Below are 16070 nucleotides of genomic sequence, written 5' to 3' on the forward strand. Positions count from 1 at the left end.
GTCGTAAGTAAATGAAAAGTTCCTAGTATCGGCGCGTGTTGCTATCAAACTGACGGTATTTACACAGCTAAGCAAACTTTAAGCGCTCGTTATTATCATGAACCAGTATATAATGAACTCCATTCTATAGCATTTAATGTCGCTTGTTGTTGTTCAGCAAAGGCTCCCATAAACTTGGTTGATTTATATCAAAGTGTAATGACGAAGTTACGCCAGTCTAAAGAAAACTGTAAAATAATACCGACTTTGTCGACAGCGATATCACAGGGAACTAGGTCGGGTTATTTACCTTATAGCTGTAAGGACATTTGTACACGTTTATTAAAAAGTATTGTTTATTGTTAATGAATTAGAATTCGAGATTCACACTAATAATTTAAGAATTTAAAAGACAATTACAATTAAATAATTAAAGATATCAATAAATAATATTCTGAAGGATGTTGTAAAGATTCTGTAATAAAAAAAATACGATGTATTTGCGATTTGATTTTATTCATCATATGTATATAAAAAGTCTTGTAACAAAATTGTGCGCCTCGACAAAGCTCAACTTATTCGAAGCATACTCACACAATTAAAATAAGTATATGTTTACACCTAATCTAAATTTTGCGCTCACGACTAAGAAACATAATAAAATATAATTGTATTTTAATTAATTACTTGTACTCCCCAGTGTATTGCTAAGTAAAGGATACATTAATTATGTGAGTAATTTATTTAAATAACCTTACATAAAATCAATCACGCAATATTGTGATGGAATGAATTAATAAAACATCGTAACATTTTAGTATTTTTCTTCCTTTCTTAAAATACAACATAGATATACTTTTACTTTTTATCGATCAGTATTCAGAAAGTTTAACTTTCCCTTGCGTCGTTGAACACCGGCCGGCAGACCGAACTACGTTCGCTGAATTCGTTTTGAACTTTTTCCTTTATAAACTATTTTTAGGCTGATGTACCTGATCTTCAACTAACTAAAGGAGTGTAGAGTGAACTACGTTTAGAAATCATAATTATTTAAAATCTCAGTAGGTTCAAATTTACTTAAGCAAGCATTATTATGATATAAACGACCTGAAATATTAGAATATTAAACTGGTATTCTGAATCTAACCGTGAAAAATTAACAGCAGCAACAAATAAACGAATAAAGTTAACGAAACACGTCGGAGTGGGCGCCGCCGCAGCCGTGGTGAGCTTCTAAACTTACGAGTGTTTACAACAAATAAAGGGCTGACACACAGACGCACACATGCGCAAAGTCGTGCTCGCCGGCGGCAGCGGACGGTGCGCCCGCGCCGCCGCCGCCGCCCGGACACAGGTTTACTCAATGAACTGTGGTCAGGGCTGGGCTTATTGCCTCGGGATTTATCGACGTTTAAACACAATCATTGGTTGGTAGTGTCATGTTTATTACAAGGCCTGAGTTCCGAGCTCCTATTATCGTTTTAATCATGATATGGTGAGCTTATAATTTGATGCTTTTTTATTTCCATTTAAAGTGCTTTAAATTATTACGAAATTTAGATTTTACAAAGTAAATAAAGTAACATAATTAGTTAACTTTAAATTATCATGATATAAATCCACTGCCAATACAATTCGGTAGATGTGTCATCATCGTTAAATGTGGCAAGACGATATCAATAGACCAGTTAATTTACGACCGGTTCGAATGTCGCTCACTTGTTTTAATTTATCAACAGGACCGACATGTGTATAAAAATATATACTTCATTATTTACCTGATTTGGTTGACAAAATGTTAAATTGTATAAAATATAACTAGGTACCTACTCATATAATAGATTCTTTTTTATAGTTAGTTTACGCACGCGTAATCAAGCTTTGAATTATTTTATCGTCAATCTAGAACATCATTATTATGTTATGTTTATATAATTATTTTAAATTGTATGTCGACGAAATACAAAAGATGGATAGATACAGCACTCCCCTTTAGATTAGAGCGTTAAGTAGGCGGGATTGTTGCACCGACTAGCGGTCCAGCGAGCGTCCTTCTCGCTCACACACTATATCTCCACGACGACGCCTTTTCAATGTGGAAACTTCAAAAACAAAATATACTAGCATTTTATAATATTTTAGTTCAATCATAACCTTATTGTGAATTTATGAGATTTGTAATTTGCGGCGCAGACAGCCTGGCATAATTCATTTGATCGACAACACCGATATTTATTGCCTTCAACGGGTGGTCTCGCTACGCGATTCCTTTCCCTGAGAAATCGGTAATGGTGTTTCTAGTCATAAATACAGGCGCGATAAGTATCGCACGGGACGGCACGGGCTATGGGTGGTCGACGCAAAATTCGGCGGAGCGCTGGCCTCAAGACCGGTTCTCCGAAGGCTTGGCGGCGGCTATTGTCTGTCTCTAGCATGGCGTTTTATTACCGAGCGTCTTCTACGTATCAGCACATACGATTCATTAAACTGGCTTTGTAAACCGTTGCGATATGAACTTTTCTAGATGACATTAAATGTATTGTGCATGAAATATTTCTTAATAATATAAGGATATGGCATTATAATGTAAAAAATTATCCTTAATAATTTTATAATTTGATATTTTTAAGTAATTACACTATTGTCAAAAGCGACTAATACAATCAAACAACAACAATTAATTTTCGAAATAAGATAACCGTGACTAATACAATCAAACAACAACAATTTATTTTCGAAATAAGATAAATTTAAATAAAATAAGATAAATGAATTAAATATGTAATAAAAGTCTTTCACTCGCGCTTGGCTCACCAAATTTAGTAGGTACTCGTATCGTGATTCTAGAAAAACATTGATCCTTCGTCACGGGTAAACAGGTGATTTAAAAAAATATGACTTGACGCGTTCAGAACAGCAAACAGTGCCGACGCAGCGACGGCCAACAATAGATGTGGAATAATATCGTCTACCTAATCTCTTTTTCGTTAGCGATGCGCCATATTTCATTCTGGCAGGCATTGTCAATGAGAGCCGAGGTCAGAGGCAAATAGAAAAAAAGAAACTCAAGATTTAGTTTCCTTTACCAAAGACTCGAACAAAATAAAAACCAGCCACGTTGCTTGAACGTGCCGCCTTTTAAAATTCAAAGTCTATTTTTTATTCCAACTTTCATTAATATATTAGGTTGAATATCTCGCTATATTTTTTTCAAACTTACTAGAATTGAAATCTATTGTCTATTATTTAATTACATTAATGTTAGCAGAAAATCGTGTTCAATATATAATATGATGTTTCATGTAACTATTGATTATTATTAACTACATCGATTTAGGTAGATTTAGCGCGAAATCTACAAAAGTTGTTTCTAAATATTTTGTTGTATATAAATAATTTACCGATTGTGATTTATTCAGCTACGTTGTCAGATATAAATCAATTTACATTGAAAGTCAGATGCGTCTCTGCCAGGGCTAACGATTTGCGGTGAGGAAACAATGGAAATCCTTAACCTTTACGTACCTCTTTTTTCCCCTCCAACAAGAAAACATGTGCCAAACATCATTCAACAGAACTTTTGCATTAAGTTCTGTGTTGCGTGCACGCATGTGTCATGTCTGTCACTTAAAATTGCCATTTAGGAATAGACAATGGAAAATACTTCATGTACAGTCAGAGTAAGAAAACCTTCGTCAGTTTTCAAATTCATTCTTTTATCAAGTCATAAACTCTTAGTACCTTTTGATACTAAAGCACTAAACAGACAACTGCATTTAAAATTAAACTAACATAGTATGATAACTTGGTTCAAAATAGTGTAACATCTTTGGACTACGTCTAGTGTCATATCAACATGAAACCTTTTTAATGGCTTAATAAGTCATTACAAGATTTAAATTAGATATGATATCTTCTACTGAATTATCAAAGTCTGTCAGTATCGTATATTTTCTTGCAATATCTTGCAATTTTACAACTATTACAATAAAAGCGCTTGTAATATTATTCGAACGTTGTTTTGAGTGACGGTTAATGTAATGACGTTATGTGTGATGAGTGGTTCTATCGGCACCGGGAAGCGTTGGTGATTCCTTGGCCTGCAAAAGCGGCGGATATAAACCCTATCGAAAATCTATGGGGTTTGATGGTGGAGCGGTGGATAAATAATAACGATAGAACCAAAGCAGCTGTCTTCAGAGGAACCGACATATGCTCTCGCCTTGTTGGATCAATGCGACAGCGACTACAAGCTGTGATTGATACGAATGGCGGATATACTCGTTTTTAATAAAATAAATAAGATTTGTTTAAATGAATAAATTTTACCATAATTACTATTTATTTTTACAATTTTATTTACTATTTCCATCCTGCGGTTTCACCGGCGTTCTCGAAAGATTTTATGTTTACCCGGGATAAAAAGTGTCCAATATGTTATTCCAGTACATATTCTATCTGTGTGCAAAATTTTATCCAAATCCGTTCAGTAATTTTTACGTGAAAGAGTAACAAACATCCATCCATACCTCAGAGAAATCAGCCAGATCCATACGCACAAACTTTCGCGTTTATAATATTAGTAGGAAGTAGGATTACTACTATGCACTCTCTTTTATAAGAGACAAGACAATGTCCTGATTTCTGATGTTACACGAGCATTCTAGGAGGGCTGTGAGTTTTCGTGAAAAGTTGGTAATTGCCATCCCAATTGACGTCTTCTTTTTATTATTATTATAGCTTTTAACCGCTATTATACTCTTTGCTAGATGCGACTTATAATGACATTGCGACGCAATATGTCATACTCAATCGGTAAAGCAGGTTATCGCTCATACTGAGCACACGAAAATAGATCTTAAGGTGACGAAACTTTTCTTACCCCGACTGTACCTCTACTTTAATAGTATAGATACAACATTCATCTAAACTTCCGACGAAATGTTTCATACAAACTTTCATTAAATTTTATCTCCGAGGTAAAAACTTACAACTTAATTCTTGGTGCTGGCGATAATATATTCTATGTATATACTAAATTGTATCGGTTTTATTTAGATTATAAATAATTCCCTTTTAACTAGACAACTAATTAGTTTCCATGAATTTAAGCTCAATTGTAAGAATGCTTTGCAATTTACAAAATCTTACAGTGTTTATGTAATACTACATATTTTGTCTAATTAACTAGTTTAATTTATAATTATGTAATAAGGTGTATTTTACATTCGTTGAAGCGCCTAACCACCATTTAGATCACGAGCTCAACATTAACTAAGCAATTAGACGAAAACAATCACAAAGGAAATTGGCAATTGACCTACCATTTGACATTTCAATTGAGAAGCTCAGGTCTGGCTTGCTATAAGAAGTTGACAGTAATAACAATAAGCGGAACGTCTGCTGAATTGTTGAAAACTAGGCTTAAATAGATTAAAGAAAAAACATCTTGAAATATTATCACTAATGACATTTTCTAGTTCCATGACCTTATAAAACCACAGATAAACGACAAAACATATTAAGTACATTTTTCTATCAATAAGTGGTTATTTAAGAGAATAGATCATAAACTAAAACTTTTCTTCACTTGTAATTGGAATGCAGGCGAGCTAATAACCTTGTACCAGGTGAAGATAATATTTCTTATAAAGACACTGGCTTTGTAAGAAATATTATCCGTTCCTTACACCGTCAATGCGTCTCCGACCATGTTTACTCAGACGTAACATCTATTGTGTCTGTATTTTTTTTAACTAAAGAACAAACCAAAACAGCGATTCAATAACCGAATCAGCGGTAGAATAACTGTCAGTGAGTACTGACAATTATTCTTCCGTTAAACCTTATTAGACGGTTTGCACAAAATCCTACCACCATTAAAAAAGAAAAATATTTTATAATAATATCTACCTACTATTATATTATTCTAGCAACGCAACAGATTACACGTATTAGTAACCTACATTTAATTAGGACATAATTTCACATTCCCACGGTTATGAGCATAATTCATGCATTTAAAAACTATTATGTCATCACACGTAATAATTGAAATATTCACAACTTTATTCTATAAGAATACTTGTGCTTTAATTACCTTTCAAGTGCACAATAACAATCATTTTTACATCAACGTTCCATGAGTGCACACAGATGATCAAACAGTTCTGTTTATACTAATATTATATATGTGAAAGTAACTCCATCCTTCTGATTGCTTATAACTTCATCACGAATAAACTACTGACCCGATGTTAATAAAATTTAATATTGGGAATACAGAAAGATTACAGGATTTACAGGACAAAAATTTGTCATAGAACGAGTTACGGAGAGCACTTAGTTTTTCTAGTAGTTAATTATTATATATACTACAATCCAAAAATGTTTCTGACTCTAATATGAACTACAGTCTTTTGCCTTCATATATCCGTGAAGCATTCGCTATATAATGGTGGCATGGTAAACTATCTCTTATTATGATACCCATAAAAGTTGAATAGGTGTGTACCATAGTTAGTTATGACATTAGTATAATTCATTTAAGTATTTGGACTAAATAAGTCGTGTCACGACCATTGTTACTATGAACTGTTATTCAACGCTGACATGACACCTACCAATATGTATTTTCGCAACACGATTTATGCAATTGAGTTTTGTTGTACTTCAATCGTTCATCTGTTAGAACCTTAATTTTGTCGTCAATTTATGAATACTTTGTGCTAGATTTTTGTGCTAGCCTATTAATGTAGGTACAAACAGCAATACTTAGTATTGTTGTGTTCTAGCTTGAAGGATAAGTGAGCCAGTGTCACTATAGACACAAGGGGTAAAACATCTTAGTTTCCAAGTTTGGTGTCTCATTGGCGTAAGGAATGGTTAATATTTCTTATAGCGTCAATGTCTATGGGCTTTGGTGCCTACTTACCATCAGATAGCATATTTGCACCCATATCATAAAAAAAAAAACTTTAAAGTATTAATGTTTCAACAAAATTATGTCTTCATTTTGATGTTATCATTAACAGGAAATGAAATTTTATAAACACATTTCATGGTGTAGTAAAATAGTCCGCCAAATCTCGATTTGAATGTTGGGCGTTGGAATAGAATTTTTGGAGAGTAAATATATTGAATGTTAACAAGAAATTTGGTTAGATTAAATTAAAGACATACAACTGCAAAATTTAATGCGTGCTCGGTTGAGAAATCAAAATTACAGTGCAATGAACTATTTAGAGCAGTGCGACATCTAATTCCTAGAATTTGGGCTAAGAGCCAGCCATTCAATGTGAATGTTGTTGCGCCAATTAACTATATTTTATCGCTTTGATGGTCATTCGATTAATAAATAAGCACACCTAATACAGCATAACTAATAAAGTCTAAATCGAGACATTAGGTAAGCATCGTACATTTGGAATAAAGAATATTCGTACTATTGTAAATGATGATTGTTGACGTTACAGTTTGTATAAACACATCTTATCTAATAAACGCTATAAATCTATAAACAATAAACCGACTATATCTTCTTCAATACAAGACAGATAAGATTGTGTACATTGCATAGGAATATCAAACGATTATAACATTAACACAAAAGTCAAATCATACAGAATATCAGATTTATTAATGGATTTTTATAGAAAGATATGACGAAACAAAAAAAAATCATGAAGTACTTGAAGACCTGAACGTGTAAAATTCGTCCATTCTGTCCTGTGAATGTTCCACTTCTAGACAAAGCTCTAATCTAAACGATGATGAAAATATTTCAATATTACTATTTTACAAACCTAGATACCAAAACCAAAGATCGACATTTTTAATAAATAATAATAAATCACGACGAATTATTTTATTTTTTACGGAACGACGAAAAAAATTAACGAGTACGTTGCCAGGGTAAGTCCATGTCAGAAGAAAGATTTTCTAAAATAATAAATGACTCTATAACGAATAACAAAAAATAGCATCATATAATGTATAAATAATCATTCGGTGAGGTAATTTGTTATTAACATTTTAGTTTACTCAATTAAATACAAAATAGCGATTTTGTGTTTAATTGAGTAAACTATATTTATTTTATCATAAAATCGCTGTTTCTTGTTTTAGGGTAAAAAGTCGTTGAATCTTCTTCAGTAGGTCTACAACTTTGGAAAGCTTCTATATATTATAGGTAATTGTCAAAATATCATGAAATAAATTAAATATTGGTTTACATACCTTATACTGCGCAAATGTATAAAGAAACATAGAATACAAATATAGTTCGATTACAGAAATGACAAGAACGGCTTATGATATAGGTCTATAAAAAAGAAACTGCACGTAAATGACCTATTGTGAAACATGAACTATATGAATACAATGAAAACGTAACAATGGTAACGTGGGAACAACAGCACAAATTGGCAAGGGTCAAGTGACTACGGTAAATGCATTTTACGTCATAACACTCCATTCAAAGATTAAGCTTAATAAACAACATTGGCCATTGGATTTAGCTTACCTTGAGTTATATTAATATATATAAGAAATATTACCTATTAAATAATTTCAATTACCTACCTATTTTTATCAACCAAAAATCGTATGGTTTTCTATTTAAAGAAAAAAATTAAAAAAACATGTTAAATTGATGTAACAATACAGAATATCCACTATAAAGGTAAGATCAAAATAAAAACAAAAATCAAAGCATTTCCGCATTTGTTGTCCCAACTGAAAGTAGCCATTGACTGACCTTGGTGTATCCATGCATAGTCATACGAGAGATAATAATGTTATCGGTAAAAGGAAATTCCAAAGATAAACAGTTCCAATAAGCCATTACGAAAATATACTTATTGAGTCAGGAATAAAACAGAAGTTAGATAAAGAATCCTTTGTAGTATTAGCAGTTCCAGTGTATTCATCGAATGGTCACGACTTTAAAATTAACCACTGATATTTTGTTTACAGACTAGTCTACTATTTATGAAGTCATAATCCAACCTGTCGGATTATAGAATTTAGATAACTGTCTCGGACGGTACTTTCACTCATCGACGGCAGATTTCACTTTTCCTGAACTAATGAGATGATTCGATATTTGCATCATATGTTTTTTATCTCAAATAGGTAAGTAAGTCAATAGTGAGAGCCATTACACTTATTAACGTTATTAGAAATTACTGTTACTCATATACAATTAATATTTTATCTTTAATGAATTAATTCATAATTTAACGAAAAAATATGATACATTAAAAACATGTTACATATAGTTATAATATTACATAAGAATTATTGACATTATTTTTAATTATATTATTGCAATGAAAGCAATCGCGATTAACTGTATAGCATAAAGGTTGGCTTACAAAGAATGGATATATGTTCAACACGATCGGATTTAGAGGTCTGGAGGCCTTGGAGCAACAAAGGCCCCTGAATATTCTCTAAATAAGGACATTTTTCCTTAAAACATTATTTTTATTCTTTATAGTAAAATATCTTTTGACAAATATACAAGCTGCCCGTCTCGACTTCGTCCAAGTGAAATAAGAATTTTGTTTACGATCACAAGGGCACTCACAAAAAAAACATGGAAATCGGTTTAACCGAAGGATTTCAGTTACATGCACACATACTGAAGGTATAGGTGAAGATATGTATTTACGTCGGAATTGGGATGTTGTTTGAAATTCTAGGACCAGAACTGTTTCCCCAAATGCCCTCAACTTAATCCAGGCCCGTAGTCATAACCCCCGAAGTTGTAACCTTCATTTAGAACATGTGAGATAATTTCTGTTGCATTAAATATCGTTATGGTGCATTTTGATCAAAACCCTAATTTTCAATTCTTAAAATCAAATTAAAAACGGATTTTGACAACGGATACATCAAAGCGTCAATTTATGTTAGCAACCAAAATTAACGATTTTAATGACGACTATTCAACATATATTAAGTAAAAATACAAAACATTTACAAAGAACAAGCCGATTCCCATGGTCTTTAGCTACGATATTTTTGAATAATTAAATTAAACGTTCAATACGTTATGTTATACATTCGTCACAGTAGCTTATCTTTTATTACTTCAAAAGTAATGGTAAAATACACGTGTGCATCAAATAAAACGCGTTAAAATATGAATCTTATTAGCATTAATTTAACATACAATGTTATCAGTTATTGTTTGATTATACAACATTTTCAACTACTTCATTCAACCTTTGTATGATTATTAAGTACTTAGTCAAATATAATTTAAATTTTATTTAGCATGTAATTTATGGGATTAATATCAAATTAACGTTACATTTCAAATCAAAATATTTTTTTTATATCTGTGGTAGTTTTTAAAATACTTGACAAAAAAGTATGCTTAATGTATTGGTTATATTATCTAGTGAGTCGATTGAACTAGGTCGGTATTATTAACAGCTGTAGAGATCCAAGTAGACAGCGCGTTGTTTGCAATTCTTTTGGCCTAGTTCCTGCATTTATAACGCTTGGTAACACAGACACGAACGGGATTCTCGATTTTCAATCCGCGTTAAGCAGAAGAAAAGAATCTAGGTCGGATCCGGTATAAAAAAAATCTTTAGATATTGACACATTGTAATTACGTTGTTTAATTGAATTATGTCTTCTCTTTTTTTGACAAGTATTAAGACTAAATTATTATTATACAGACTTAATTTTTGGATGAAACCATCACCAACAGGTCATCTTTTGAGATATATATCTCGTTATGTTGAATATAAAAAATAATGTAACTAGTTAATTTAAATTCATTAAAGCAGTAACAATAGAATCGTTACGGCGAAAGTATTCGGTGCTGCAAGCGCTGCCGGCGCGGGCGTAGGGCCAATGAGCGGTGGCAGATGCTGCCAAGACAATTCCCATACGACCATACTTTACGCAATTTACTTAAAAAATACTATTTTGTTGATCAGTTTATATTTTTCTCTGAACCACATCCCATGATTTTACGTATTCACAATAATTTACTTGATAAAATTTATAATACAGTCTTGTGATTGGAATTAATTCTAGTCATAAGTAATTTAATTAGACTTATATCGCATTATTATTTCGAATTGCCTAGATTTCCTAGTATTAAAGTAAATGCCAAGGTAACAACGGTCATTCTCGAGGTTCTATTACACAGTACTGAATTAAGAGATGTAATCACAATTCTATTTGTAACAGGATTTAACGAAAAATAATAAAAAACACATGTTCTCTTTTTGCTATTGATAATATCTACAAAACTCGTCAATGTTATAATATATTAGGCAATTACTAATAACAGAAATGTTAAAAATAAATACTAGGGCACCATCCCAATTTTATACTCCAGTTATAATTTCTAGGAGATATTAGTTGCCCGGTTAGTCGCAAACGGCGCCAATAATGCTCGTTTCATTTACATGTCGGCAAAAAATTGGCACCAAGCCAAACCGAGTGCGACTGCCGGCCTAATCCGTATCCTCTTGCGGCATGTACAGTGTCAGTACGAAGAAAATATTTTACTTTCTTATATTATTTATTATCTATTTATCTATAGATTTTTTTTTTCGTACAAACTTATTTTCAAACCATGGCATAGTTGTGTAGCAAATCCATTCATAAAATACACTTATTTGTTGTATTTATGAAACAGTAATAAAATAAGTATTGTTAGTCGACAAACAAAACCTGCAAAAGTTGTTTAATGTTAAAGCTACGTACTATTTGTCGAAGTATCGACATGCCGTAAGTTATTCACCGTAGCTGATAAGTCTGGCCGACATCGACAAGATTGGAAAAGCTAACAGTTGTAGGCTAACCCTGACACAGTTCTTTCTTGCACCGTTCTCTAAGGCCTAATTATACGCATCTAGGTAGATACCAAGTAATCAGATATAAGTAGATCAACGATAGGAAACGGACGGTTGAACGAGGAAATGTGTATAACCGGTCAGTAACGGAAAGGGCTTGTTGATTCAATACAAAATATTTACATTTAGTACCAATTCGATTAAAGCCAAGTTGATCAGATATATTTCTATGATATAATAACATACGTGACTTGTATGCATCATGGGGGAAAATGTGGAAAATGCTTTGAATGGTAGTGAATCAGCAATGTTATCAACGACGAAACGTGATCGGATACGCTGATATCGTTACTATAACGATATAATAGTGATGTTAAATAAACTCAATACAAACAATGAAAATACTATGAAACTTTCAATATAGACCTCCTAAATAATATCTTATATTGTGTTCCGCAAACATTTATGTATTTTAAAACGTGTGAATCATTTGGGATAACATAAAAGGAAGAATAGATTTTTTTGAAAAAAAGTTACCATACGCCTTAATTGAAACTACTAAAATATTATATTAGCATATTTTTTTGGTTTTTATTATGCGCTGTTGCTGTATAAAAAAGTGCAAAAATTTATATTTTCAATACGTATGAATCATTTGGAAATCGCTTTTCAAATATGTAGTTGCCCAAGTAGTTTAAGTTAAGGAAATTAAACTACTAGGAATATAATATTAACATATGTTTTAGCTTTTGCTTCTCTACGAATAATAGAATACTAAATATACGAACCTGTGTGAATTGGGAAGATATTTTACTATGATCTTCCTGATAAACTTTACGAGCCTTCCGCCTCTCTGTCATAAGAGTGTTCAGGCGATCCAAGGCACGAGAATCCAGTGCCTCAGCGTTGGCCTTTATCAGGCGACTTGTGTTTTCCCATTCCTCAGTCATCGTCCGCCATGCCGATGCTATTACTGAACCTAAAGACAATTTAAACATCATTAAATAATCGCTAAGATTCGTGACTTAAACCACAAAGGAAGTTTGCAAATAAATACAATTACATTTTATACACATACAAATTAAGTAATTTTAACTTATTTAATTTAATGAGAAACAACCTTTAATTTATATTACATAATTAATGTTATTTAATTTAAATATGTAGAAAAAAATCTTGAACAATAAAAAGAAATATGTTACCAAAAAATGTATAAAAAAATTAAGAAAAATCTGAAAATGCTTTGAGTGATAGTGAGTCAGCATTGTTATCAACAACGGAACGTGATCGGATACGCTGATAACGTTACTATGACGATATACTTGGACTGAATGAACACAATACAAGCACTAAAAAACTCAAACTCCATTTTACCCCTTAGCAATTATAAGAAGGTATTTGAAAACATTTACCCAACAATCTGGATGATGTTACGGTTATTATGATCCTGTACGTCCAAATATTTCTAGTTAAAAGTACGAACTACCTAGTTAATTTAAATAACCTAATTGGATCTGACATTTATAAATAAATAGTCTCTGCTTAAATATAGGCATGAATTTTTTTAGGTCTTAACTTTACTACCGATATCTTACCGTTATTTTATCAACATTATTATTAGTTATCTATCATATCCATTAACTACACCGAGTCATTATTCATGTGAATAAATAAAAATCTAGATATTTTTAATATGACATTATATATTTTGTTACGGCTTCAGTTGCTCTAGTATATTTTGACACTGATCATTATTCAAATTACCTTTTGACCAATTTGGTATGTCTTACATTAATAAAACAAGTTTACAAGAAGGCTAGTGCGTCATTATATTTTAAATTAATTATTATTGATGGCTTACATCATTGCCAAATTCTATTATTATGAATGCCGATTATAAATAAATCAGTTTTTATTGATTTTAGTAAAAAAAATATTGAGGTTTTTTTTTTATGGCATTTGTTGGCGGACGAGCATATGGGTCACCTGATGGTAAGTGGTCACCACCGCCCATAGACAAAGGCGCTGTAAGAAATATTAACCATTCCTTACATCAGTTATGCGCCAACAACCTTAGGAACTAAGATGTTATGTCCCTTGTGCCTGTGATTACACTGGCTCACTCACCCTTCTAACCGGAACACAACAATACAGAGTACTGTTATTTGGCGGTAGAATATCTGATGAGTGGGTGGTACCCACCCAGACGGGCTTGCACAAAGCCCTACCACCAAGTAAAACGTTCGACGTGGATTACAAAAATGAGGGTAGAATTATTTTAATCATTATTTTAAAAAATATTCTAATAGAAATCATATAATTATAAATAATTATGGTATAATTTTCACCACTCATTAAAAGTAATCGTTATTTTCATAACAAAGAATAATGTAATAAAATGATATCATCGCATATGGAAAGTTGTTTTTGCCTTTCCGCGTGTCGTACCGTTCAATTCCTCGCATTTGTCCATCTTTTGTCCTTGTGCGGCTGCAGCGGACAACGCCAGAGCGTACTCTCTATCGCTTTTCATTTTAGCCTGCAAACTTCGCTTCATAGTCTCCATCAGACGCAACTCGGCATCATGTCGGGCAAGTAGCGCCTCGTGCGCCGCCCGCCCCGCACCGTTCGATGCATACCCCATGATAGAGCCTCCTACACTACCACGCACATCGTAACGTAAACACAACACAATTCACATCACTCTCTGTTATCACTGCACCAGGCTTTACGTCACTCCGTAACAATAGATTCTAAGCTGACGGCAAATAATCAGTAGATCTAGCGTTGCCGAATAAAGCTTTTAATTTTATTGCTCGCGCCGAGCCGGCGAAACAAATTAGAACGCTACAAACAAAAAAAACAGTCCGATAAAAATTGTTGTAGTTTGCGTTGAATAGAGCGAGGCGCGCGGCACACGTCCATTCAGTAACGGCGCACGACGTGAATGCCATCTATCGCAATATCGGGAGATCGGGTCCGTGTCCGCGTCTGGCCCAGTCACTGGCGGTCACAAGATCCAGACGCAGGCTACTCCAGAATACGGAACAAGTTTTTTTAGTACCTTCCTCCCCATTTATGTTGAGTTTATTACGTGAAAGAAAACAAACCAGTCTGCAGAGCCTGCGCGAGATCAAGTTACGCTTTTAGCGATTCAGTTAATTATAATATTCATTTTAGATACAGAAGTTTTACCAATAAATAATGTATTTTTCCGTATATATTTAAAGATCTCACCTAGAATCCGTTCTGTTCCTTGTATTTATTAATGACATTACTACTAAAATTAAAACATGTATACATAATCTCTTTATTCGCCGATTAACTAAGCTAATTTAAAAAGCCTTAAAAATATTGTCGGATTGCTGGATACTTTAAATTGAATCATTCTATTGTGCAACTAAAATCGTATGCCTCCCTTTGTAAATAAATTCTTTTTAATTATCATATATTCCAGAAAGCTAAAACTGCTGGTTTCAACCTTCACTAGTTAAAGTTGCAGAAAATTAATAAGATAAGAGAGTAGTAGGTGTAATCGTGGACAATAAATTAATATTCCTTCAGCACATCACTAAATCCGTAAAGCAACTAAAACACTAGAGGCTTCACTGTCACAACTAAAACGATACTTTATAATGCTTATTATGATTAGTATGTTCGTAGCCATCTGGAATACACTTCTATAGTTTGGTATCCTTTATAATATAGCATTCACTCACAGAGAATTTAGAAACTACAACGTAATTTCGAGCATTTAGCTTATTTTACTAATAGAGTTGAAGTCGTATCTCCTTTTAAAATGCTAGATTCAAGTAGAATCCATAAATCTACCAGTTCTCTAGAAGCACCAAAGGCTCCTTAAACAAAATACTTTATACTCCCGTGTGTCAAAACTCAATCTTCTCGCGTCGGTATGTATTCACAATACAATATTATTTCGAAGGCTATGCCAGAATTAGATATTTTTCATAATAATTTTATTAAACGAAAAAAAAAATATTAATAAAATATTACTTTTTACTTACTTACAATACTTTGATTTAAATATATTATAAATTACATCTGATTTTATTAACAATTTCGTGAGCTTTAATTCGTTTTCGCGAAACCCTAATTATTATTCTAAATTGAAAATTTACTCCTCATAACATTTTAGTGGTCATGGAAGTCCCTTCAAAATCGGTCCAGCCGCTTTCGACAAAAAATTTAGAAATAGGTTTTTTATATATGTCGTACGTAGGTAGGTCGTCGTAGGTAGGTAAC

At 32.7% G+C, this 16070-nt stretch overlaps 1 protein-coding gene across 4 annotated transcripts in view; it reads right to left on the reverse strand.

The window, feature by feature from the left end:
- Positions 1 to 14769, reverse strand: part of LOC113393090 (tyrosine-protein kinase Fer) — a 36918-nt gene extending 22149 nt beyond the window's left edge. For 2 of the 4 annotated variants that reach the window (XR_010309279.1, XM_026629788.2), the window contains exons 1-2: positions 14256 to 14769; positions 12596 to 12786 (exon numbers count right to left, since the gene is read on the reverse strand). Coding sequence is in view for 3 of the 4 variants with exons in the window: in XM_026629788.2 (XP_026485573.1) it covers positions 12596 to 12786; positions 14256 to 14451 (387 nt within the window). In the remaining variant the exon portion in view is untranslated. The remainder of the gene's footprint in view (positions 1 to 12595; positions 12787 to 14255) is intronic. The other 2 variants (XM_026629789.2, XM_026629790.2) reach the window with 2 other exon arrangements.
- Positions 14770 to 16070: the final 1301 nt, after the last annotated feature.

Source organism: Vanessa tameamea, chromosome 12 (genome assembly GCF_037043105.1).
Source record: "Vanessa tameamea isolate UH-Manoa-2023 chromosome 12, ilVanTame1 primary haplotype, whole genome shotgun sequence".
Lineage (NCBI taxonomy): Eukaryota > Metazoa > Arthropoda > Insecta > Lepidoptera > Nymphalidae > Vanessa > Vanessa tameamea.